We start from the raw sequence: 27,416 nt of genomic DNA on the forward strand, positions 1-27,416 counted from the left end.
TTCTCCAGAGCTGCCCCATTTTCTAACACCACCAGCGAGAGAGCAGAGTGTATTTTCAGTTACTGTTTCCACGAGGAAACAGTATAATTTAAAAACTGTGCTAACTTAATATACAAAACATGGTTCTTTATGACTTTAATGCATATTCCTTCACTCCGTTTTACACAGAGCGCTTGCCCAGACTCACCGATGGGCAAAGACGTGTTAGAGGAGGATGAAAACGTGGCTTTTCCCGAGCAAACTGCAGGCCCTGAACCCAGAGAGCGGGACGTGCTCTCAGCCCGAGACTTCTCCTAAAGCCTGGACCCTGACGGCCGGAGGTCTCTCCTCAAGGCTCAGAAGACAGGATGGGATGGGAGCACGAGACACTAAGTTCAAATCCCGGGCACAGTCTGCTCGCTGTTGTAAAGACAACACCAGGGAGAAGACATCATAGGTCCGTCTCCGCGGACCGTGGCATCCTGAGTGCATCTCACGCATCGGGCACTTTCCCTTGCTGCTGGGCCGGGTTTTATAAAAAAATGTTCGCTCTTACAAATGAGGAAATGGAGATCTGGAGCAATTCAAGCAAACTGTCCTAGGTCACTAGCCCATTAGATGCAGCTGGATTTCCACTAGATCCAGTGATTCCAGGCCTGAAGCTGTGCTGGGCATCAGGCCACGTATAAAAACCACTGGCCACCAGGGACGACATCCACATAAACACCAGAACATCCTGTACATGGCAGGATTTGGGTAAGTACGTTAATGATCTGATTTGATTTTTAAAGGGCTGTTTCTGAATGAGCCACTCTCAGTACTCTGTATATTTCCAGATTCCACAACAGAACACAAGGGGATCGCGGGCATAAGAGACGCTGCTTTCTTTAAATAAGCAAGTTGCTAAAGATACCACGGAAGTGGAGACCAAGGCTTAGAACGGAGCTGACTTTGATCTGGAAATTGCAATGTAAGGAAGGCACTTAAAACTGAGCACTTTGTCAAGCCCCAGCTTTTTTAGGATCAGCAATTTCTCCAGTGGGATCTCTGCTCAGAAGCCTCTGGAAGGCCAGGCTGAGCACTTGTGGACGTGGAGGGCAGCCATGGACTGAGCCAGGGGTGCTGCGGAGAGGAGGCGGTCCCAGTGGTTCTCAGACTGCTTTGGGCCATCGCTGGCAGGGCCCCCAAGCAGCAGTGGCCGGACGCGACAGCCCTGAACAGACTGAAACCACGGAGGCTGTGCCGCGGCTCCTTGGGCAATCGGAGGCCATGTGGCACTCCTCAGGGGACAGTGTCGTCTGGTCAGAAGAGATGGCTATGCTGACATTAGCGGCTGCTTGGTTTAGGGGTTTGGGGGCGAAATGGGGAAAACAACATAGAGGAAAAAAAAACTTCTAGCACATTTGCTTCCAAGCCTTTTTTCCTGGGTATACATTGTTTTTAGTTTTGCAAAGAAAACAGGACTACATTCTCCTTCTAAAAAACAGTCCTCCCTGATCAACGGCCCTGGGGCTGGGTCTTCACCCAGCGGGAAAAAGGTTCCTTGTTTATATTCCAAACCCGCATCTGTTGGGAAGGGGCAGGGCGGAAAAGAGGAAAGGAGCAAAGGGTCTCCCCCCGCCCCCCGCCAGTCCAGACCTCATCTCACTTGACTCCAAAACTCCAGGGACTCCAGCGAGACTGGAGCGGATCGGGGTGTAGGGGAGAACACGGCCGTTCCTCCCAGGACCGGGTCCCCCTCCGGGGTTGCTCATCCTGCCCTGGGGCTTAGTTGTCAATGGGGCTCCGAGACAGAGGGAACAATGCCTCTGGACTCCAAAGTCGTGCTGTGGCCGGACACCCAACCAAGACGCTGACGGGCACTGCCCACCCCCCCACCCCCATCCTAAAGCGGTCACCTGCCCTCCAACCTGCTCCTCCTCAGGAAACGCCAAAACCACCCGCCAGCTCCCTAACCCTGAACCCGGGCTTTTTTCTTTATCGGTAAAAAGGGGAAAATCACCATCCTTGCCTTGCTAGACTGCCAGGGAGATTAAACAAGCAGATGCCCGTGAGGGTTTGCATCTTAGACGAGCACCTGGTGCACAGTAAGTGCTCAGTAAACACAAGCTCCTTTGCCCTTCTCAGTCCTGCGTGGGGCGTCAGCAATAGTCCCAGTGGGTCCCCTCCGGGCTCTGGATCCTCTCATGCCTTCCTCTGGTCGCCAGGGGCACGGGCTGTGGTGCCTGTTGCCCAGAGCTGCAGGTAGCGTCTATGCCGGAATAGCAGAGCCGGAGCGAATGCTGCTTGGGAGCCCCCATGTTGAGTGCCCAGTGTCAGGCCACGGAGTCGGGGCTGCAAAGCTCCCTACAAGTATTATGGCCAAGCCACTGTCCCGTCCCACGGTTCTGGGACTGTGGAGACTCCATCCCCCTGGCCAGCCACCATGTCCGTGAAGGTCACGTCACACCAGAGGCCCTGAGAGACGGGTGTGAGGGGTGCCCTTCTGACTCTGGGAGAGATCAGTGAGCGGGGATGGGGACAGCCCTGCCTCACGAACCGACAGGTCTAGTGGGGGGCCACTTCTGGACCCTGCACTGAGCACTGCAAAGTGAAAAGACAATGGAGGTCCAGATCCCGTTTTCTCCTTTCTAGAAAAAAGGCTGAAAGCGCTCTTGGGAAGGGAGGTGGTGCCAGCCCCATCCCCCGGCGCTGAGCGACACTGAGCTGGGGCCCAGCAGAAGGGCGCTGTGTGTGAAGGGCCGCGGAGGGCTCAGACAGGAAGTCGGGGTGGGGGGAATCCGACTCCGCAGTCTCACACAATCCTTGAGACGGGGACGTGGGGGAGTCATGGCGACAGCCCACCCCAGCGTCCCCGGCACCAGCCGAAGCCCTGGGGCGGACGCGCCAAGCGGGGACTGGGCGTCACTCACCCCGTGTGGGGAACTGGGTCTCAGCTGGCCACGTCCGTTCTAAAAACAGAAAGACCACAACCGAGCCCAGTATCTATTTTTACACCCCACTCACTGGACAGGAATGTGTAATATTTCAGTAAAGGGGGAGTGCAGGCCGCCAAAACTAACTGTTTGGCTTGGCAGCTTCCGACACATCTAAATTGTTGAGACAAAGCCTACAGAAACGTTGTCAGGAAATGTAATAGTTTACTGGAGCAAATCTGAATAAATCCACAACCCATTTAGCATCTAATCTCCCCACTTCCTCCTCCAAAAAAGGACGCGAAGGGGAAGATACGCAAACCTTTTTGAATCACAAAACTCGTAGAAGTGACAGCCTGAGAGGAAAGACACAGCATGACTTGGCCACCGGACACTGGGAATGTCAGACCCTCCAGGCAAGCGGGGGGTGGCAGGGCCCGGTGGGCTCCCTGCCCTCGATCCCAAGGCACCGGCTTGGACCAGGGGCTAAGTAACATCCTCCTATACTCTTCCCAGGGAGCAAGGGGGACCTACAGACACGTGGAAGGATCCTGCTCGGGTCCACAGTGACCGTATGTCTGGGAGAGGGAGCCTGGGGAAAACCCCACGGAGGCCCAACAGGTGGTGGGTGCACAGGGGCCCCAGGGGCCGAGGTTATAAGGTTCAGGGACGAATCGTGGCCTCTGCCCTCCAGGGGCTTGTTCTCTCACGGGGACAACAGTTATGCTGTGTTTTATTGAAGAGGCAGTGTGGGGGCTACAACACAAGTGATGCACACGGGTTCGGACGCCTAGTCCACACCCCTCGCCTCACGCCTTGATTTCCTCATCTGTAAAACAGGGTTGCAGGGAGGCTCACACGTGGGAAGGCACCAAGGGTGCTCAGCACACATGCGGGCATGGGAGCCGCTCACCACCACTATGATGGGGAAATTTGTAGGAACCTGAGTTTGCAGCAGGTCTGGAGACCAGGCTGGATCGTCACAAATGGTTGGGGTGGGGGTTGAGCTGAGGCAGGAGAGCACAGTGCCTGGGGGACAGGGCTGAGGGGCATAGGCCATAGGAGCAGGAAAGACCCCAGGGGCCAGAGGCACAGGGCTGGGGCCGCTGGGCTGAGGGAACAGACACATCACTCCACACAGAGACCTGGGAAAGGTCAGGGCGCCACAGGGATCAGCTCTGGGTCTTGGGAAGGTGAGCTAGGGACAACACAGGGGGTGGGGGGTGAGGAGGAGTTAGGCGGTGATCGGGGCATGGGGTGGCTCTGTGTGACCGTGCTTCTCCAACTCTGGCCAGCAGTGAGGAGAGACAGCCAAGCAGAGCCATAGTTTGGAAGCCAGGGCCTTCCCCATGCACAGAACATTCTGACGGAATGCGCTTCTGTCCCACCACGGGCAGGAGCCACCTGCAAGCCGGCCAGACCCGAGCTCCACTCTCTCTCCGTTGATTCAAGCTGCCTGCCAGTTACTGTCTTCTCTGAGCCCCTACCAGAATCCTGACCCACAGCAGGACCAGTGACACCAACTCCCAGGGCTGGAAGAATTTGACGTGTGTGCCAATGCCTGACTCAGGGCACAGTGCACAGGAGGTGTGTCATTCGTTGATTTTTCAAAAATTCAACACAAAGGCTCAAAAGTGCTTACTCTTCTTCCCAAGGAAGGGGCTGGAAGGGGCTGGAAGGGGCTGGAAGGCCTCCCTACTCTGGGAATGGTCTATATTGGCCCTCAGAGACCTTGTCATATGAAAGGAATCAAGGAACCGATCCCCACCAGCCAACTTGCCATCCCCAAATAGGCAGTGCACACTGGGAGGAGGACAAGAGGGACAGAAAGAAGCCAGACAGCCCAGGCAGGGAAAGGGGAGGCACAGTTGGGGGGGAGGGTGTCCCTAGAGCCCAGTGACCCAGTGAGAGCCAGGGCCTGACCTGCCTCTGCAGGCATCTCCTCTAAATTCCCCAGCCCAGACCCACTGGGGAATGTCAAGAATCCTCCCTGCTCCCTGCCTCCCTCTCTGGAGCATTCCAAGTGCTGAGTTTTTTCCTCTTGAAACATCAGTAGCATGAGAGAGGAATCCACCGTGGGGCCCACAGGCACCGCGCGCCCCCCCCCCCCCAGCTCACCCACTAAGCTGATAGATGAGTGGGAAAGATGACCACCACTCCCCCCCAGCTGGGGTGGGCAGCTGTCCCTCTGAGCCTCCCTCCCGTGATGGAAGAGGGCAGAGAGACAGGGGCTCCGGGCAGGTCAGCCTCCGACGGAGGTGACCCAGGTGGGGAGGGATGGGCTGGAAAACAAAGCAGGATTCGGAGGAGAAGTGGGTGAACGGCTGTTACAGAGCCCTCGGGGGCTCTCCTGATCAGAGCTGCTGCGTCTCGCTGGGGCAGCGGCCCCAGGTCCCAAGCACAGTGCCAGCTCATTGTCTGTAGGTGGGACCACCGTGAGCTGGCCTAAAGGAAGGAGCCCACACAGAGGTACAAGAATCAGCCAAGAGCCCCCAAATCCCTGGCATTCGCGGTTCTGCCAACAGTCATGACCTTGGGTCAGGCGTACCCTGGCCTCAGTTGATCTCTCGGGGGCTAAGAAGTCAGAGCAGAAGAAGAGCTCGGCACTTAGCAGGCACACACTGAACGTCCGATGAACTGGGAGCACACGGCTGGCTCAGCGGGTTGAGTGTCTGACTCTTGACGTCAGCTCAGGTCACGATCTCAGGGTTGTGGGATCGAGCCCCACCGTGGGCCTCGGTTCAGCAGGGAACCTGCTTCTTCCCCTCCCCTGGCCTCTGCCCTTCCCTCTGCTCAAGCGCGTGTGTGCTCTCTCTCAAAAATAAATAAATCTTAGGAAGGGAGGCTGGGAGGGAGGGAGGAAAGACGGTTGAACTGAATAGACAGAGGAAGGCAGGAGCTTGTATCTACCAACACGTGTACACATACATGTTACGGGAATGGGGAAAAATGACAGAAGGAATGTGTTGCTAAAGCTTTTCTCCTGCATGAGTTTTGCCACCAAAGGAAGCCATCCACTCACTGGACTGTTTTTTGAGTGCAGAAGTGTTTACTCGTCTCTGAGCCTTAAGTAGATGTCTGACAAAGATGAGATGTATAATAAATGTCCTCTGAATTTCAGAAAAATCAATGAATGATGTCATAGAGACTGGAGAACGGAGGCTGCCAGGGGCTGGGGGAGGGAAGAGGGGCTGCTTAAAGGGGACAGAGTTTCACTTTTGCAAGACGGAAGCGTTCCGTGGCTAGAGGGTGGTGATAGTTGCACGACAATGTGAGTGTACTTAATGCCACGGAACTGTCCACCAAAAAATGGCTAAGATGGTAAATGTTCTGTGTAGTTTACAATTAAAAATTAAAAATAAAAAAATAGACAATGGATCAACAACTGAATGAAAGGACCCAGTGTCACGGCTGCCAGGGTATAAAATCCTAGCTGGAAAATGCCTACATGTCAACTACACTCAAATTCAAAAACTGTTAAAATAATAAATAAACAGCTACAAATTCTCTGCAACTCACCATCAAGAGCTGCGATCCATTTCCTCACACCTTGAATGCAGGCTGGACCGTGCCTCGATATGACCAGCAGAACAAAGCAGAAGGGACACAGGGCGATCTCCCAGCCTAAGCCTCAGGAAGCCCTGCAGGCTTCTGCCCTCGCCCCAGGGGACTCCCCCACCACCACATGAAGCAGCCCAGGCTGGCTCGCTGGCAACTCGGGGCCCCGTCGACAGCCAGTACCAGCTGCACAGAGAAGGGAGGTTATCCTAGAGCTGCCAGCTCCCACCAGACGCCGTCAGGTGACCGGTGAGCCATCCCAGCCAAGGCCAGCAGAAGAACAGCTGCTGAGCCCTGCCCACACCGCTGAGCCCCAGAATCATGAAGCTGTGGGGTGGTCTGTTATGCATCAACAGATAACCGACGCAGAGGCGAAGGAGTCAAACGGGGGACAGCAAGAATCCGTGTCTGGCCCCGAATCCTGCACCTGGACATCAGGGCCGCCCCGCCCTGCCTAAAGCCACCTCCTGTTTGCAGCTCTCCAAAGAGGTTCTCACCAGTCTGGAGGTCCTCGGGCAGAGTGTGACAGAGCCAGGGAGGCAGGGCACTCTGAGTCACGGCTGGGGAGGCGAGCGGTGGTTCCTTCTAGAACTCGACCTTGACTTGTAAAGACAGACTAGGGACAAGCCTCTCTGCTCTCTCGAATGCTATTTTGCCTCTACAAGGTTCTAACTCTCAACTACGTAAGTCCGACCTCAAGAGATCAACCTAAAAGGTGAGGACCCCGAGTGAGCCCGCCAGTTGGTGAAGTAAGTTGGTTCTCTGCTAAGTGGGCAACACCTATTAACTTCTGGAGGCTTCTCAACTGACCCGGTCCCTAAGGGATGCGGTTCGCAACCGCAGACACCTAGCACCAGCACAGGTGTGATCCTTGATCCTGTTAGCTGTCCTTGTTCTAGAGACACCTGTGCCCAAAGCTGGCCCCAAGTGGCTGAGCCCCGTCTCGGCACCCACCCCAGCCACTGCCCATCCTTGTCCCGGAATGTCATCTGCAGAAAGTTAATAATAGATGGAATGTCCCACCTCACAAATAGCAGCTCCAGGAACATTTCACAAGGTAAATTCTTAATAGAGCAGATATTCTCACGGGGCACAAGATGGATTCAGGGCTTAGGACGTTCTAACTCTTTTGACCTCCGTGGCTTTATCACTGTGATACCATCAAACAGAGGACCCAGGCCAGGAAAATCTGTGCCACTTTCTGGTACACTGCATCCCAGCCTGCTCGGTCCCAACCTGCAGAGGGTCTATCTGCCTCTTACCACTAGGGATCACCTACAGGGTTAGTGCTTCTCAGTTACCCTCTGGCAGCCCATCTAAGAAGCCTGAGGCCCCTGCTGACCGCCAGCATGCTGACGTTCTCCCTACCCACCCACAGCTTCCCTTCCGGGGTGGCTAGACTGGGGATGGGGGCGGTCCTTGTTGGTTGTAGGGGCTCCTATATTTCCTTGATAACCTTCAGCAGCATCCAGATCCCCAGGGAAACCCCAGCTTCCGGGCACACCATTTCTCTCACCCTGCCCTCTGCACAGACCCAGATAAAAAATGACACGTGTGCAACAAGGTGTTTGCATCTTCACTGTAGGGTGTTCAGGACCCCACGTGACGGCACACTGGAGGCAGGAGGAATCCGTGCCCGCCAGATAAACATGTGCATCTGCATTAATGCCGCATTCTCTCAAAGCCACCTCCCAGCTCTCCCGTGAGGACCACGTCATGCCCTTCCCCGTCCCCAGGACAGCTCGGGTCACTTGGTGCCATCAGCAGTTACTCACCAAGCACGGCCCTCATCCATCTGAACCTTGTCAAATATTTCATTTTAAGACAAAGGCCCCCATGTGAGGGCGTCTCAGGTGTCTTGCAGACCCCCTCACTGCTTTGCCCTCACTCGGACCCACCGTCCCCACAGGCCCCCCGGATGCCCACTTCCGCCGGGACGAACGATGTGGGCTCAGTGGAAAACCAAGTGCAAGCCTTGGCCCTTCAAACCCCTAATCTGACCTCAAGTTGAAGCCCTATTCCAGGTACACTGCTGTCTTCATCCCCCCTATTACGGGAAGAGCCCTCCGACAGCAGGGCATGTTCTAGAATTGTGGTCTTTTTCCTTCTTTTCCTTGGGTGACAGACGCCTGCCTTTTGGTCCTTCTGCACCTTTGCAACTAGGGAGGCTAAGGGAAATGAATTAAAATCAGTCAAGCTTGATACTGTTATGCAACTCTGGCAATAATAATAATCAATAATGATGATGATGATGATAATGACAGTAAACTCAGAAGTAAACTCAGAAGTCCATCAAGTGCTGCAAGAAAAAGAACCACGCAATTCCTTTTTAAAAGGACAAACAAATCTAAATTTAATCCAACTTACCCTTGTTTCCCAGGAGAAAGGGGCAGAGTGCTCATCTTGCCAAGTTATGTCCTGAAATAAAAATTCAAGAATAAATGTGAAACCCAAACCCAAACATACCCCATACAAACATCCACCCAAGGCCACGGGGGAACCCGAACTTAGAACTCATCCCGGCTCCTGGCTCGGAGCAAGCCTGATGCTTGCTCCGCATAGAATGTGCTGACCTCCTCAGTCTGGCTTCGCCCTCACCTTTCCAACGGAGGCGTCCCAGCCAGAAGGACGCTCAATGACCGTGTGGGAGGCCCCGCAGGGACTTGATGGCGGGGATGTGAGCAGAAAGGGAAAGGGGCTTTCCAGGCCCGGGCCTCAGCTCTACCAGCGACTGCACGGGAGGCCCTCATGGGAGGAGGACGCAGCCCTCCGAGCCTCAGTTTCCCTGATCTGTAAGAGGAGAATCGTGCTTCCCTTGCAGGGCTGTGGTGACGGTTAAGTGAAGGAACGAAGAGAAGGTCAGGTGGTAATCCTCCAGCCAATGCCAAGGCAGCTGAGCCCCCCCCCGCTCCGCGAGCCCCCCAGAGATCTAAAAGGTGCTGCTGGTGAAGTCACTGAAGAACAGCCATTTAATGCTAGTGCCCACTTAGAGCGAGAGCTCTAACATCGCGCCAGAACGCGATGGGAAGAGCCCTTCCAATGGTAACCAGGCATCTGACCGCCGCTCTGCTACCTTGTGCTCACTGGCCTGAACGATGACGGGGAAAATCGCCTCTTCTTGGCTACCAACTCCGAGCCCCCAGCCGTCGCCCTGTACCAGCAAATGTCTCTCAGCTGTGCCTCGCTTCTACTGGGGATATTTTCTGAACCCACAGTTGGGACATACTGGACGACATGGACTGAACACGGGTTAAGGTATTTTGAACTGAGACGGTCCTTCCACAGAGCAGCCCGGGGAAGTGAGGTCCTCCCTTCAGAGGTGCTCCCCGTCCCCAGAGGCAGGGGATCAGGCTCTGCCCTCCTCTGTAAGGCACCCGGGGCTGCAGAAGGCCGGCTCTCAGAGCCCACGCAGGCCCCACCTTAGCCTTTGAACTTGCCTGCCTCGGCCCCTTTGCTCCTGGCTGCTTGGAAACCCTACAAACGAGAGGGAATGTGGGCCATCACCCTCCCGTTAGGAATTCCAGCTAAACCCAAGGTACTTCTCAATTTACAATCTCTGTCCCTCCAAAAATGGAAGGGATGTGGGCTGCCTGCAGGAATGTGAGCCAAGGAGCCCTTGTGACAAGAGGGAGGCCATCGGCCCAGCCTCAGCTGTGGGGGCTCCTGGGTCCTGTCCGGGCCGTGTGTGTGCTGGGGGACGTGGGGGCAGAGCGCCAGGCTAAATGACCTGAGAGTCTCTAAAACTCTATGAGCTCAGGGCCCTCTAAGTTCCTCTCAGAATCATAAAACAAGAAGGACTTTGTTCCCACGTGGGGAAAGTGAGGGAGCCTAATGACATATATGTATCATTTATTCTAGATTTGGATCTGTGGGGAAAAAGTAAAGGGAAATCAACTGGCAAATGTGCCCTCTTAAAAAAGATTGTATTGGGGCGCCTGGGTGGCTCAGTCGTTAAGTGTCTGCCTTCGGCTCAGGTCACGATCCCAGGGTCCTGGGATGGAGCCTCGAATCCGGCTACCTGCTCCACAGGAAGCCTGTTTCCCCCTCTCCCACTCGCCTTGCTTGTGTTCCCTCTCTTGCTGTCTCTGTCAGATAAATAAAATCTTTAAAAAAAAAAAGAAACAGGGCGCCCGGGTGGCTCAGTTGGTTGAGCGACTGCCTTCGGCTCAGGTCATGATCCTGGAGTCCCGGGATCGAGTCCCACATCGGGTTCCTTGCTCAGCAGGGAGTCTGCTTCTCCCTCTGACCCTCTTCCCTCTAGTGCTCTCTATCTCTCATTCTCTCTCTCTCAAATAAATAAAATCTTAAAAAAAAACATTTAAAAAAAGAAACAAAAAAAATATTTTATTAATTTATTGAAAAGAGAGAGCACGCATGCACACAAGCAAGGGGAGAAGCAGAGAGAGAGGGAGAAGCAGACTTCCCACTGAACAGGGAGCCCGACATGGGGCTCGAGCCCAGGACCCTGAGATCATGACCTTAACTGACTGGGCCACCCAGGCGCCCCTGTGCTCCTTCTATCCAGACATGGGACAGCCCAGTGGCCACCTCAGTGGGCAGAAGAGGTGTGTGGAGATTAACTGGGCAGGTGGAGACAGGGAAGGGGGCAGACCCAGTGGCCACGGCACACTGGAGCTGGATCCCCTTATCATGTGATATGATCTGTCCTTAAATATTAGTTATACGGCTGAAATCGGCAAAAATTAAATTAAGGCTTTTGGCTTTGCAAGGAAAATGAGTGTGAGACCCAGAGGACCAGAGACTGAGCCTGGAGCACGTCACCAGCGGTGGCAACCCACAGTCGCTAACATTCCAAGGGGGTCGCCAACAGAGAGAGGGTCACACTGTGATTTCTCCCCAACTTGGTGTCAAGTCAATAGTCTTTTGTTTGCTCCAGCAAGAAACTCAGTCAAGGGGCAAATTCCTTAGATTTCTGCAATTCTGAGCTCATAAAAAATAATAAAACGCTTAACAAAAATAAACATGCCAAGCAAAAATGTTATTGGAGTGCTGATGTCAGCCGTGGCCACACACCCCAGCGTTGGGAACAGGCTCTCCAGGCAGCTGCAGGCAAACTGGGACCAGAACTGCAAAGTGGCAGAGCGTGCACACACAGTGTGCTCTTTCTCCTTCTCCCACAATGACCGGCAGGCAACCAAAACGTGGCCAGGCACATGCTTGTGGATGCTCACATCTGCTTTCTGTAGGGTGGTCTGAAAGGCTCCCCCACCTGCCGTCCTGGTGCCCACGATCTGAAACTGTCGAGGCACCAAAACACATCTGCTACTGAGACCATAGGATGTCAGGGAGTGGGCTCTGATTCGGTCAAGAGTCCTCCCAGTCAAACTCCTCTCCATAAGGGACGTCTCTACCAGAGACAATGCTGCACCTCTCTGGAAATTATTTGTTCTCTGGAGCCCAGCACAGAAAGAAGCCGAGAAGTCACTAGATCCCAACAGAGCAGGACAAAAAGCAGAGTCACAGGACACACAGCCCCTGGAAAGCAGCAGAGGCCAGCGCAGCATGGGGGAGTGCTCTTCCCTGGCTCCAAGGACTCCAGCGTGGACAGGCACCACGTCTTCTTTCCTCTAACATTCCGGACACCTTGACTCCCTCTTGCTGGAAAATGGTCACCCAACACAAATATGTTCACCTCCTAGCAGAAAAAGTACTTAAAAAAGAAAAAAAAAAAAGTCTGTTCTCTGCCCCTAGTACCAGAATGCATATTCGCACAAAATCTCCAGCATTTACTTTACTGTTTGGTAAAGAACGGATGCCCGAGTGTTCTCAGATCTCTGGGGGCCCAGAAATTTGTACTTCTGCGGGGGGCTGCAGCCAGTGGTGTGCTGCATCGGGCTCGCACCAACTCTCGGAAGCGGACTGTGAAATGTTTAGGCATTTTTTGAACCTGCTGTTAAACACAGCCATTGTTAGAAATTAAGTTACATAAGCACAACTAAAACACACTGCATTAGGGGCGCCTGGGTGGCTCAGTTGGTTAAGACTCTTGGTTTCAGCTCAGGTCATGATCTCAGGGTCGTGAGATCAAGTCCCGCATGGGGCTGTGCATTGAGCACAGAATCTGCTTGAGATTCTCTCTCTCCCTCTCCCCCACCCAAACAAAATAAATAAATAAAATCTTTAAAACACACACACACACACACACACACACACACACACACACACACACATTGTCTTAAGAACAAAAGTAATACACTCCATACCCACAAGGGTAGTTATTATTATGCAGGGATGTGGGGAAATCGGAGCCCCTGGAGCCCTCCTGCGGGGCTGGTGGGAATGTGGGAAACAGGGTGGCATTTTCTCAAAAAAAAATTAAACACAGAATTGCCATTTGATCCAGAAATTCCATTCCTGGACCTGCAGCCATATGAAGTGAAAGCCGGCACTGGAAGAGACGTGAAAATGACACTGGCATCCATCAACAGATGAATAAACAAAAGTGGCAAATCCATACAACAGACTCCTACTCAGCCTTCAAAAGGAAGGGAATTCTGACAGCAGCTACAACCGGAATGAACCTTGAGGACATCATGCTAAATGAATACGCCAGCCACTAACGGGCAAATATTATGTGATTCCACTTATCCGAGGTGCCTAGACTAAGGCAAATTCATGGAGACAGAAAGCAGAATAGAGCTTACCAGGGAGGGAGAAATGGGAAGTTACTGTGTAATGGATTCAGAGTTTCCGGCTGAGGTGATGGAAAAGTTCTAGAAACGGACAATGGTAATGGCTGCACAGCAGTGGGAATGTACTAGATGTCTACTTAAGAATGCTTAGAATGGGGGGCACCTGGCTGGCTCAGTCGTTGAGCGTCTGCCTTCGGCTCGGGTCATGGTCCCAGGGTCCTGGGATCGAGTCCGCTTCGGATTCCCTGCTCCGCGGGAAGCCTGCTTCTCCCTCGCCCACTTCCCCTGCTTGTGTTCCCTCTCTCGCTGTCTCTCTCTCTGTCAAATAAATGGATAAATAAAATCTTTAAAAAAAAAAAAGACTGCTTAGAATGGTACATATCATGTTATATATATTTTCCCACAATAAAGGAATCTGAAAAGGCAACACACTGCATGAGCCCAACTGTACGACATTCTGAAAAAGGCAAAATTATAGAGACCGTACAAAGATCAGCGGTTGCCAGAGTTGAAGGGAGGGCAGAGCACAGAGGATTTCAGGACAATGAAAATACTCTGTACCCTCCTGTAGTGATGGACACTTTTCTCAAAACCCACAGAACGTACAACATCAAGAGTAAACCCCAGTGTCAGCCATGGACTTTGGGCAATAGCCATGTGTCAAAGTCGGGTTCATCCCCCGTAACAAAGGTCCCACTCTGGGAGTCGATGTTGACAGGGGGGGAAGCTGGGCACGTGTGAAGGTAGGGGTTTGCCGCTCGGGTTTTCTGAGAACCTAGAACTGCTCCTCCACGGGCCCCTAGGTAATCAGCTAGTGATCCCCGTCAGGGCTGCTCGCCTCACTCCCCGGAACCAGATGTTCAACAGTTACCCAGGGCTGCGACCAGTATCGAACACACCGAAATTCACCACATTCGGCATTACATGTAAATGTTGCAATTAAATTTTAAAGTGATTTCGGTCATTTTGCTTTTGAAATTATTTAGTTACAAGCAACTTCCTCTATAATGGGTTACGGTTCCTCTGTACCAGTCATGACTCTTCCAAACTTAGTCTAAAGTGAGAAACTCTGGACTTCAAATTGATTTCAAAGATGGTGAAACTTAACAAATACTAACCTTCCCTCTTCATGAACTGGATTGGAGACTACTGAGCATTTATTCTTTTATAACTTTCTTTCCGCTTTCAAGGCCCAGCCAGTGAATTTTTTGGTTGCGTCTCAAGTGGGGACCGAGAGCCCCCGTGGACAGCACTGTCTGCCCCATAGGTCCCCCACAGGTCTGCCCCAGAAAAGAAGCCAACCCAGAGGCATGGGCTTTCTGAGGTGACCTCTGACCTCCCACTACCCAAAGCCAGGCCACTAGCAGCCAACATTTGAGGCACTTCCCTGGGAGACCCCGCAGCGTGTGGGAAGGCCAGCCTACACTCCGGGCCTCTCCGAAGGCTGCGGGCCCGCCCGCCACCTTGGCCTGAACAAACCGTACCTACCCTGTGGATGCCCTCTCTGTGGCACACCTGTCCCAGGTATTCAACGGGAACGGCCCCTTCCCGGGCGCTTACTGGTGCAGGGTGCACGCAGGCACCGCTCCCGGACACCAGGCTCAAGGCTCTCTCGGGAGGGCCCGTACATCGGCAACACCTGGGCTGCGGTGGTAACAGGCAGAACCCGTGGGCCCCACCGGACCTAGCTTCACAGCACCAACAGCCCCCTGGGTGATTCTGATGTAGCCCTTCCTCTGGGCAGCTTCCCTAGCTCAGCCCCTCACCCGACGCCAGACCCCCCCCTCCCTCTGCACGCAGTGAGCACGGGGCCACACGGCCACACTGGGGCTGCCTGCGCCCGTGGACCCACCTCTGCCTGTCCGGCCCAACCAACCCCCGTGCAGAGGCGCCCTCGGTCAATACTGCTCGATGGCTCCCGTCATCCCCAAACACGGACTCCTACGAAAAGCAACGCAGTGTTCAGGCTGCTCTCACGAGAAGCCCCAGGTTTTCAGGGCCAACTCTCCCCCACTTTGGAGCGGGCAAGATCACGGCTCTGTGCATTAGTATAACCCGCCAAGGCGGATTCGCAGTCTCCTAATAGGCTGCAAGGCTCCAGCATAAGGAGAAGCACATTTAAAATCGTTTTGTTTTTTTTTTTAAGATCTTATTTATTTGTGAGAGAGAGAGAACGAGCAGTGAGGAGAGGCAGAGGGAGAGGGAGAAGCAGGCTTCCTGCTGAGCAGGGAGCCCGATAGGGGCTCCATCCCAGGACCCTGGGATTGTGACCTGAGCCGAAGGCAGGCGCTTCACTGACGGAGCTGCCCAGGCGCCCCAAAACGTTTATTTCTTTACTCCTCCCACCATTCAAAGATTACATACAAGACAGCCGTAGTTGCATTTCTCCCAACACTGCTGCCGAACTACAATAAGTATGCGACCGTGAACAGTCAACGTTCTTACCTGCTAGGGTCACAACGTGCTCAGAATGTCGGAACACAGTGTGCGGTTTGCTAAATTTCAGTGCTGACAACAGTTGGAATCCCAACCATGGAGCACTCCCAGCCATAGATCTGAGTAATTCAGAAGCAGTGTCAGGCTCCTGGAACAATGCAAGGTGCTCACTGGAACCCTAAGTTGTCACTGTACTCCTGAAGTCCATAAATTACAGGACTTTCCAGTTGACAGATGGTGGCATCTTGACTTAAAGGTCAGAAATTTAAGGGGTGCCTGGTGGCTCAGTTGGTGAAGCATCTGCCTTCAGCTCACGACCTTCAGCTCAGGTCGTGATCCCAGGGTCCTGGGATCAAGCCCCACGTCAGCAAGGAGTCTGCTTCTCCTTCTGCCTCTGCCCTCCCCCTCCCCCTGGCTAGTGCTCTCTCTCTCTCTCTCTCTCTCTCAAATAAAATCTTTAAAAAAAAAAAAAAAGGTAAGAAATTTAAATTGTGAATACTGTAAGTAAGAGAAACCAGGCTCAGACAGCAGAGCCTGGGGAAGGGGAGAGAAAGGCCCCTGTGTTGCTGACTGTCCGACCCTCTAGTGATGTCAGGTGCCTCGGACTCCCCCGCCCATCCAGCACGGAGCACATTCTTCCTGGGGAGCTGTTTGGTGTTAGTCTCTACCTTGAAGATGCGGTGGCGCAGTAAGAACAGGTGAGGCAATCCCACACCTTGGTACTTAACCAAACGAGTTGAAAATTTACATCCACCCCAAACCCTGATGTTTACAGCACTCGTAATTGCCAAGACTTAGAAGCAACCGAGATGTCCTTCAGCAGGTGAATGGATAAATAAACGACGGGAGACACAGACAATGGAGCATGATTCAGCATTAGAAAGAAAGAGCCATCGAGCCCTGGAAAGACAGAAGAGTGCATACTACGAACTGACAGAAGCCAATCTGAAAAGGCTACATACTCCACGGCTCCGACTATATGGCATTCTGGAAAAGGCACAACTGTGGAGACAATACGTAGATCAGCAGTTGCCAGGGGTGGGGGATGGGAGGGATGAAGACGCAGAGCACAGAGGATTTTTAGGGCAGTGAACTATTCTAATGGTAGATACTATCGTTATGCATTTGTCCAGACCCACTGAATGCGCACACCAAGAGGGCACCCTAATGCAGGCCTTGGACTCTGGGTGAGGCTGATGTGCCAGTGTAGCTTCATCCACTCTAACGGATACACCACTCGGGGGCGGGGGGGGGCAGCGGGGGAGGCGGTGTGTGTTAGGGGACAGGGAGTATACAAGAAATCTCTGTACTTTCTGCTCCGTTTTGCTATTAACCTAAAACTGCTCTAAAAACCGAAGTTTACTGAAAAATAAAGCAGGGAAGTGAGGAAAAAGAATGACTAAAATATGCCTTTTTATTTTTTTACCAACTGCTTCTTTTTAGGGACTTTTATTTATATATTTATGGAATCGATGCTTCTCCCTCTGACTTGCAATATATTTAACTCTGCTGAGCTAGGAGGGTTTCCATAAATGCAAGGACAAAACGGCAAACCGACAAGAGAAAAACAGCTAGGACTGAACTAGTGGGCAGGTTCCACCGTGAGTACAAATTCAGGAGCCCTGGCCCCCAGGCCACGGCGGAAGCCATCACTAACAGGAGCAGGGGGGAAGGCGGAAGAGACTTCTACCAAAACAAACAGAAAACGAGTGGGACGCTTAAACAGACCTGGCCTTCATTTGATTTTTTTTTTGAAAAATGGATTTTTTTCCTCTGGTATTCAGGGAACTCTTGCTTAAGAGTGTGAAAGTGACTCTCGTCAACGAAAGGGCCCCAGATCTGCCAACATGCTTCTCAGCTCTGCCTCATCCCTCCCTGAGTGACAGTGACTAAATCATTAAACTTCTTTCCAAAACCCATTCCGTGGCAGCCCCAGGGTCACCGCCCCCCCCCCCCCCGCCAGAGGGGCGAGGGAGAGGGCTTGTGTGGCTGCCCGAGCTCCCAGGGCTCACCTGTCCAACACCCTTCATCCTCCATGTGCGGTAGCAGGCCAGGTGCTACTCTGGGCAAAGAACCATTGGTCCCAAAGGAGAAGCCTGTGGGAGAGGCCCTGCAGCCTCCCCATCGAGGCCCGTGGAAGCAGATCTGGGCTCGTGGCCATGTTCTCAACTCCTGGCCAGAACCAGGGCACAGAACCCCAGATGAAAGGACACAAAAAGCCACGTGAACCCACTCATCTGTTCTAAAAACTGCAGGGCTCTACCAGACAGAAGGTGGGACTCGTAATTACACATTCCACTTTCCTTAAAAAACAAATCCAAAATACTGAGAAAGTAACTCTCAGATTCCCTCCTTATTTTCTTGCCAAGGGCTCAAGAAAGGGAAGGCCAAGCTGCTTCCATGGAAGGGGAAGAACTGACCTCACGTGTGACAGGTCCTGTGTCGGGACACCATGAAGCCAACCAAACTCAAATCTAACGAAGAATTAACACTGGAGGAAAAGTTCCAGAAAGATATGACCAACTGCATCACAATACTGCTTCTGCACTGTTTGGATCTTTTAGCAGTAATATACAGATATATTATGTTATATACCTTATAGCAATTTAATTAGTTTATTTTTAAAAAACAAACATCTTGGGGCACCTGGGTGGCTCAGTCGTTAAGCGTCTGCCTTCAGCTCAGGTCATGATCCCAGGGTCCCACATCAGGCTCCCTGCCCCGCAGGAAGGCTGCTTCTCCCTCTCCCACTCCCCCTGCTTGTGTTTCCTCTCTCGCTGTCTCTCTCTGTCAAATAAATAAAATATTAAAACAAAAAAATCTAGGGGCGCCTGGCTGGCTCAGTCAGAAGAGCGTGGGACTCTTGATCACAGGATCATTGAGTTCCAGCCTCATGTTGGGTGTAGAGGTTACTAAAAAAAAATAATACTAAACTTAAAAAAAAAAATCTAGGCTGGCCGGCATGGGCCCTACGGAGGGAGAGGTAAAGGCAGGGGGTTTGCAGGCAGCCCCAAGGGCGCTGAGCGGAGGCAGCACCTTAGCAAGGTTTGCCGAGCTGGGCAATTCCAACCTGACCCCCCAGCCTCCTGAGCACCCTGAGATCACCTCAGGGAAAGGCACTTCAGCCGGAAGAGCCAGACGGGCAGTGGGGGTTGGGCCAAGGCACGGGCCCTCAGAGGCCTGCAGAAAGAAGGGCCGGCTTCAGGCCATGCAGAGGGTGTCAGGGAGTCAGGGAGGCCGAGGCTCAGCCCCAGAGGAGGAGGTGAAGGCAGAGAGGAGCAAGGGGGCAGCCAGCCAGCCCCCAGATCCCTGCAGCAGGCGGAGGGCGCCTGAGGAGGGACACTGCCTTCCGACAGCAGCTGGTCATGCTAAGCTGTTGAAGAGGGGGCGGAGCTGTCTGGCTCCAAGGCCCAAAAACTCCGTGTTCTGTGGCATGCCAGATCCGGATCAGGGTCCCTAGGGGCTGGCATATGGCACATGGCAACCCCCTTCCTGCCCAGCTTCACCTACTTTACGGGAGGTGGGAGAGATGCGTGGGTCCGTAAGAAGTAAACACATCGAATTTCTGGGGATACCTGCTTATGGCCTGCAACACATCCCTAAAAATTCAGCTTTGGGTTGTTGGTTTTTTTCCTATTTGGTAACAGGTAGCAGCAGAAGCAGACGGAGTGATCTCTAAAACCTTCTAAAATGAAAATCTCAAAAAAGATAATAATAATTAGTTAAAAAAAAAAAAAGAAAATCTCTCATCTCCCAGAGCAGGCCATTCCCAAACCTTTACTGCTGAAGGAAGAAGGCAGGGAAATTCAGACCGCTAAAGGCATCTGTTTGCAAACATGCCTCCATGTTCATACCAAATACCAGAGAAACCTCCTGGGCCACTCATTTCACGGAGGGAGACCTACGCCCTGAGCAGGTGGCGCCTTGCTGGTGGCACAGCCAGGAATGGAGGCCAGGTCTGAGGACCCCAGGTGCTCCTCTTCTTTCACTAAGAGAGAAATATTCCATCAGCAGCTGCTCCAGATTCTCTGCATAGGAGTTGCTTGGGGACATGATGGGGGGCAGGAGGGGTTGGTGGCCTTGTGTTGAATCTGTAATAAGATCATATGTTCATGGGGGGGCGGTGATTTTTAAAGGAGCTGGTGACGATTATGACAGCCTAGGTAGCCCTAAAGCTAGGAGGCCTCTAGTTTCTAATGTAATAGGCTTTGAGAGATATTCGCTGAATTGATTCCCAAGGAAGTAAAAACCGAAAACGGACAGGTCCTCTTGTGGCTTCATGGTACAAAGGAAGCCAGTCTCCCTCCACACCAGGCTGGTCATCCCAGCAAGCGGGGGGTCTGATCTTTTCGCCTTGATCTTCTTGCTGTACAGACAGTGAGGGTACAAATGAACACTGATGCCACGATGTCGCACCTGTCTACGCAGAGCGGTCCCACCAGAGGCAAGTGTGATGTGCGAACGGAGCCCTGACCACGCTCATGGCCAACAAGATGGATGAGCATCAACATGCAATCAGGTTTCTACTTATTTGTTCCTTAATACGTAAGAACGACTAAATGCTGGTCACATTTGGAGGCTATATTTTCATGATCTGACTTAAAATGTGGGATACAAAAATGTTACTGGTGATGGGGGAGAGGGTATTCAAAGAAACAGTGATGTCCTTGTCCTTCAGGGTAGCTGAAGGGGCGGGGGGGGGGACATAATCTGAGGCTGATGTGACTGCTGATCCGGAGACAGGCCACATCATGGCCACAATGTGGACAGAACAAACCGAAGCTTCAAATACGTGCCCCAAGGCACATCACCAGAGGCCACCAGGACAGAGTTCCTTCTCACGTGGACAACTCTGATGGGCCAACTCCAGGCTTAGCAACAGCAGAAATGTATTTATTTCATGATTATGATTTTTGCAAGTGGAAACGAAGAGATTAGTTTATAACGCACTTGACGCCTGAACGACACAGGGGTTAGGGACACCTGTGCACTTGAAAATCCACATGTCACTTCAGGCTCCCCAGAAACTTTACTGACAGCTTACTGTCGACCAGAAGCCTTACCAGTAAGATAAGCAATCAATTAACACATATTTTGTATGTTATGTGTATTCACTGTATTCTTACAATAAAGTAAGCAAGAGAAAAGAAGATGTTATAAAGAAAATCATAAGGAAGAGAAAACACATTGACAGTACAATATCTCACCCCAAAAATCTGCATATAAGTGGACTCGTGCACTTCAAACCCGTGTTGTTCAAGGGTCAATGGCATTCTTAACCCGGAGTGGCTATAACCGTCTTTTAAGCCCATAGGCCCCTCATGGATGTGATCTCAACCAGTGTCCTATTTTTTTTGTTTTTTGGGTTTTTTTTAAAGATTTTATTTATTTATTTGACAGAGAGAGGGAGAGAGACAGCGAGAGAAGGAACACGAACAGGGGGAGTGGGAGAGGGAGAAGCATGCTTCCCGCCAAGCAGGGAGCCTGATGTGGGGCTTGATCCCAGGACCCTGGGACCATGACCTGAGCCGAAGGCAGACGCTTAACAACTGAGCCACCCAGGCGCCCCTCGACCAGCAGCCTGTTAATGCTATTCCCATCGCAGAGGCCAGAAAACCGAAGCTCAGAGAGGTTTGTGATTTAGCCACAGCCGAAAGGCCAGTAGATGGCGGAGCCAAAACTCAAACCCAAGAGCGACCACAGAGCCCAGGCTCCTCCTACTATAGCCTTAGGAAAGGCCCTCAGGATCCAGGATACGGGGTGGTCTTTCTTGGAAGTACTTAAGAGGCTGCCGCCTGCCCGTCCTCTAGAATCAGACAGTGGCTCCAGAGACAGCTGATTCACCCGAAGCACCCAGGCGTCAGAGGTCTGTCTGTCTGTAGCTGCTGGGGGTGGGCAAGCTGGAGGGCCCCAGAGAGCATTCTCCATGCCATGATTGGCAGTGGAGGCCCCTGGGACATCAGAAGACAGATCTCATAGGAAGGGACAGAGGGCCCTACTCCATCTGGCTTAGGGCCCTTTTGGACAAACGTGGGCCACCTATCTGGGTCACTCTGTCCAGCAGCCTCGCTGGGGGTCACCCCCCACCCTGCCCTTACCCATCACCTTGTGTCCGGGAGCGAGCCCTCCTCCATGAACAGCCCTGGGCACGAGATCACCAACTACTCCAGTGCCACCTCTTGCCAGGTCTGGGGCAATGCATTTTAAACTCCCTCATGCCATTAAACCACACAGCCACTTCAGGCAAAAACAGACCACAGGCCATGTTCCTAAGTACCTCTCCCCGAATGCAGTGCCCTCGGCCCCTCTCTGCCATCTGTGCTAAAGTTGGCCAGAGGCACCCCAAGGCATGCTCTCAGCCCTCTTGGAAAGCTGAGTTCAGTTCTGAAAAACAGGGCTGGTCTGCTCCTGGAACGGCATGCAGGTACCGCAGGTGAAGAGTCCCATTTGCTTTTAAATCACATCAGACTTACAGATCCAGAAACAGCTCAGTCTGGCACCCAGTTCAGGAATTTGAGTACAAAATTAACTTGGCCACATCTTTCCTTATCAGTGATACTGAGCCCTTATATGGCAAGAGCTTTCTGATGATGAGCAGGCATGTGGATATTCTTAGCTGGACACCAAGCTAAGGAAAAATGACAGTCACTCTCCAACATCTGTAAGTACTTACAGGTTTACTTCCTCTCCCATTTACTTACTCATGACTTTTCCAAAGAGGAACTGCTTGCTTTTTCAGCACCCAAATCTGAGCACAAACAGTGCAAATGTCTTTATACAGATGCGGATTTTCACACCGAAAATGCTTTGGCTCTTAAGTACATTTTGAACCTATATTTTCATCCCCACCACCCCTGGTTTACCACACCCTTGTTTTTCCTGGCGGAGCCTTCAGAGTTTAAAGTCCAATAGAGACTTTTCTTTGAATTCTGTCAGAATAAGGTGATGTTGGCAGCATATTTCTGTCCTTCACACACCCCTCACATTTAAGTGGGTTTATGACCACAAACATTGTGTATTAATAAATGTGTCAGCACACCCAAGCCTGAAAATCAGCTTTAAAAACTCAGGGTTAACTAGAATCCCTTCCACAATCCACAAGACCCTGGGAAAAACTCGCCAAGCCCAGCTCCCTCCTGCAGGCTCCCAGGGTTAACAGAGGGCGGCCTTCATCTGTATACTTCATCTGTAGACTTCTTGCTCCTTTTGACTTTGCCCTTTCAACAGTGAAAGTTAAGCGTGAAAGGCCAGATTCTAATGGCACCAAATGGGTGTCAGCGAAACAAAAAAAGAGAAAAGGACCAAGTTTCTGAGCAGTACTGAACACTCAGGGCTTTGTGACTTATAAGGGGACATCCCTGAGTTTTTTCTTGTAGAGTTCGAGCGTTTCTCCCCTCTAGAAGTGTGGGCACGGCGTCTAGGTCAGAGATCCAGACATGCCCTTATATGTAGCAAAGGCGTGCTGGCGCCCATTTAAATTCATCCATTAGTTTTTTGATGGAAAAACGGGGCTCCATGCTCACCCCCAAACCAAAGCTGCACATCGTGCTCACCTGGAAAACATCTTAGGGAAACATCCTAACCTTGGAAGACACCTCTTCCTTCTCTCTTGACAATTTCACTGGTCCCATACAGTTCATCACAAATATTACTATTAATACATAGAATTTTCTGAGTGCCTTCCCGGGCAGGCACGGGGTGAGAAGTATTATCTCCGGTTTACACCGGGACGGGGGAGAGGGGCCGGGAGAGAAACTGAGGCTCTAAGAGGTTAAGTCACCCGTGGCCGTACAGCTAAGGGGCAGAGTGGATTAGAATTTAGGCTTGGCTGGCTTAAGATCCCTTGCGGTTTCCACCCCGCTCGGCCTCGCTTGAGGGCAGCCGCCTTCAGCGGCGGGGGAACTCTCTGGCTCCGGTGCGGCGCAACGGAGCAGCTCTAGATGGAGGGTCTTTAAAGACCTCCTCCTCACGGCGATTCTCAAACTCCCTCTGGGGAGCCCCTAGCCCCGCGGCGGCGGCCCCGGGACGCCCCTCCCGCCCACTCTCATCCCCGCGCCTTCTCCTTCCCAGCCTCTACCCCCCGCGAGCGGCGGGGGCGACTACACGCGAGCAGGGGCCACCCGGCCGGGCCGCCTCGGGGCGCGGGGAGGTGAGAGTCGCCGGCCGCGCCCGCACTTACCTCGTCCCCGAAGCGCACCACCTTCTGGCCCGTGGGCCCGCGCAGGCCGGGGAAGCGCGCCAGCTCCTCGGAGTCCCCCGAGTCCCCGGGGGCGCGGGGCGCGGGGGCGCCCGGCCCCACCAGGCACCGGTCGATGATCTCGTCCTGCTGCGCGGGCGGCAGCCGCGCCCACTCGGGCCCGTACTTCTCGCGGATCTTCTCTTTGTCCTGCATGATCTTTCTGGCCATGGGGCTCAGCGACGAGAAGTAGGTGAAGCGCTTCCGCTCCCGGTCGTCCAGAGGCCGGTTCCCGCTCATGACCGCCGAGCGCGAGGCCGCGATCGCCGCCGCCATCGACGCCATGCCCGGCCTGCCCGCCGCTCCCCCTCCCCGCGCCCCTCCCCGCGCCCCTCCCCTCGCCGCTCCCCTCGCCGCTCCGCCCCCGGCAGCCCGAAGCACCGCCCGGCGAGCCCCGCCCCCACCCCGCCCCCGAGCGCGGCGCCCTTCCGCCCCCGAGCCCCGCCCCCACGCCCGCCCGACCCGCGCCCCACGGCCCCGGGAATCACCCTCCGTGCCCGCACCCCCGCCCTCCCCCACACCTCCGAGGACCCTGCCTCTCGGGCCTGCCCACCCCCGGGAACTCCGCCCTCCGCACCCCGACCCCGGGAACCCCGCCCTCCGCGCCCGCCCAACTCCGGGAACCCGGCGCACCCGGACCCCGAGTACCCCGCCCTCCGCAACCTCCCCACCCCAGGGAGTCCCGCGGCCTGCACTCCCGCGACCCTGCCCTCCGCACCCCGACCCCCGAGAATCCGGCCCACCGAGTCAGCCTAACCACGGGAACCCCGCCCCCGAACCCGCCCACTCCCGGGAACCCTCCCCCCCAACTCAGAGCCCGCCCACTCTCGGTAACCCCACCCTCCGCGCCCCCCACGCTTGGAATCCCGCCCCCCGAGCCCGCCCACTGCCGAGAACCCCACCGTCCACGCTCCTCTCCCGCGTCCTGGTCGCTCTCTTGCGTTCCGTCCGCTCCCCCACTTTTCAGGGTTCCCCTTGGGTGGCTCAGGAGGTGGCGGGCGCGCCCCCAAGTCCGCTCCCGGCGGTCTGACGGGGTTGCTGGTGCTGACCGCCATAGCGCCACGCGGTCACTTGTTTGACAAAGGAAACTTTTCTCCCTCCGATGCGCCTGAGAAAGCCCGATTTCAGGACCGAGCCACCGGCCGCCTCATTCCCGTCCTGTCCCTTTCCCCGATGAGCGTGGGGAGAGAGAACTAACGTCGGGACCGTGCACAGAAAATTAGTCCCGCTCCTCCTAAAGGGACAGAGGAGTAAAATGAAGTGCAGGGTGGCTCACAGTGCTTTTCCCTAAACGATCTGCAGGACAGGCGTAGGGGCCGGCGGCCCGCACACCCGGACTTGGTTTTGCCAGCGCACGGGAAGAGGTTTCCCCAAGCCGACTGCGTGGTCTTAGGCTTTCTCACAAACCGCAGACGAAACGACAAGATTTACTCTGGAATCTCAAAAATCACAAGAACTCTCTCAGCAGCTCGATGTTTGCAAACAAACGGAAGAGGGGCAGAAACTTTTCAATAGGCAGAGAAGAAACATCCCAACAATAGTGGGGCCAGGTTTGTCGTTTTGAAGAATGTCCCGGACCACAAAAATTAAAACTACACAGAGCCATCTGCTTGCTATCAGGCTGGTTTTTTTAAAAAAAATTTCATTTATATATTTATTTAAGAGAGAGAGAGCAGGGGCAGGGGCAGAGGGAGAAGCAGACCCCCCCCCCCACAGGGGGCTCCATCCCAGGACTCCTGGATCATGACCGCAGCTGAAGGCAGACGCCTAACCGACTGAACCACCCAGGCGCCCCTATCTGGCTGTTTTGAACAAGGCTCTTAAGGTCTCAGTTGAGAATGTCCGCTCTTAAAAAATTTGCATTTCAAGCTTTTACTTACGGTCTTTGCCTCTAAAGCAACACTTGGATAATTCTGAACACAGTCCTAGAAATAACTTGCGAGTAACTTGTTTTAAATGTGAGATAGCCTTTCATATTCTGGCCCAGAAATCCTAAGAAAATATTTTTGGAATGTCATGAATGTGACAAGATCTACAAGAAAAGATACTGCTATCAAGAGTGTTATCAGCATAATATATTGAAGCAGTGGGAAAAGCCACCAGATAATAGCCTGGGTTGCACAGTATGAAGGACTATTTATGAAGCCACCACATTGAGAAGAGTTTTTTATTATTATTCTCTAAGTCGATGCTTATACATATGCTCAGGACACTAACCTGAACCTTACCTGTCTTGTTTACCGGCTGGGAACAAGAGTGCCTGGTTCAGAGTAAGTGCTCAGTGACTCTGTTGAATGAGTCATGAATAAATAAATGAATGTTACATAGTTTGCATTATTATCCTTTTAATCCTCGTTTCATAATGGGTATGGGTCCTGTTTAAAGATGTCTTCTGGAAATTTAGCTAACATCTTCTAACTTGCTTTGAAATTCACAAAGGAAGGGTGCTGTGCTATTAGAAACTTGGTCCCCCGTGGTTTTCCAAGCAGTTGCAAAAATAAATGTTGCTTTTAAAAAAGCACAACCTGATTAAGTATATTTCAGATCGAATATAACTTATTGCCAGAGAAGTCATAACCTAAATAGGACATGAGATAAATCAGAGACATCAGCCAAAGTATGTAAAGTCCATGATCTGGGTGATCAAGGGTAACTAAAAGAAAACTTCTTCCAGATTATAAGAAGAAACTCATGGGAATTAAAGCACTCTGACAGAGACTTGACTGAAATTGGGGGGAATGGATTCTCTCTCTCTCTCTCTATATATATATATACATACATATATATATATGGCTATATTTGTCACATTTACCTAACTAGAAGGTCCATTGGTGTTTATGTATGGCTATTTCAGGACTTTGATCTAACTTGAGGGTAAGGGCAGGGCTGGTTTCTGTCACCCATCCCAAAGTACCTCCTACACAGCTGAATGTCGAGTAGGCTCTTAGTACAGTGTCTGTTGAATGAAATTTGTTGTCCCAAACAAGTAATTTGTGCGGGCAATCACCCCACAGAGATACCCCGCAAGGTACTGGAAAACCACAGGGCAAGAGTTCTAGTCCTGCTTCTAAGAGTTGATTGACCAGCTGTAACATTTTGTGAGTCGGTTGCCAAACCTAATAGTGAAATTCCAGACACTGTGGCAAACAGATGACCGTTTAGGGAAGGGATCCTTTTGACAACATGATGGGCCAGTGTACTGGTGGACAAAGCCGGCCGTCCTTACAGATGCTTTCAGCTGGACACAGGCAGGCTCCCTGAGCACGATGATTCATTCCTACATCTGTTACTGGTTATTCCAGCTGCGGCCTTGCGAGAGGATTGTTCTCTGCCATTCACTCCCACCCCCAGAGAGATTGGGCAATGGGCCAGGGGTGAGCCTGCTTTATTTAGAAGGCTGGGACCCTGGCCATTGAAGGGCAGCGTTCATGACGAAGACAAGAGAGAAAGCAGGGAAAGAGAAGGAGATGAATTTACAAATCTTCTCTTGGCAGAAAATGTGCTTTGAATATTTTGAGGGGAGGGGCTCTTTTTTCCAATGGGAGGAAGCACTTTCGCTGAGACAGCCATGGTCTGTCACCAAGTCGGGGCAGGTGTGAGGCACTCCTGGGCAGAGCCACATGACCCACATGAGACTCA

At 52.8% G+C, this 27,416-nt stretch overlaps 1 protein-coding gene across 1 annotated transcript in view; it reads right to left on the minus strand.

Moving 5' to 3' along the window:
* Positions 1-24,062, minus strand: part of CUNH1orf198 (chromosome unknown C1orf198 homolog) — a 32,803-nt gene extending 8,741 nt beyond the window's left edge. The window contains exons 1-2 of the mRNA XM_028104640.2: positions 23,721-24,062; positions 8,820-8,870 (exon numbers count right to left, since the gene is read on the minus strand). Of these exons, the coding sequence (XP_027960441.1) occupies positions 8,820-8,870; positions 23,721-24,062 (393 nt within the window). The remainder of the gene's footprint in view (positions 1-8,819; positions 8,871-23,720) is intronic.
* Positions 24,063-27,416: the final 3,354 nt, after the last annotated feature.

The sequence above is a fragment of the Eumetopias jubatus genome, unplaced genomic scaffold (genome assembly GCF_037043125.1).
Source record: "Eumetopias jubatus isolate StellerSeaLion01/CBP00866 unplaced genomic scaffold, mEumJub1_p1.0 scaffold_17, whole genome shotgun sequence".
In the NCBI taxonomy this organism is placed as follows: Eukaryota; Metazoa; Chordata; class Mammalia; order Carnivora; family Otariidae; genus Eumetopias; species Eumetopias jubatus.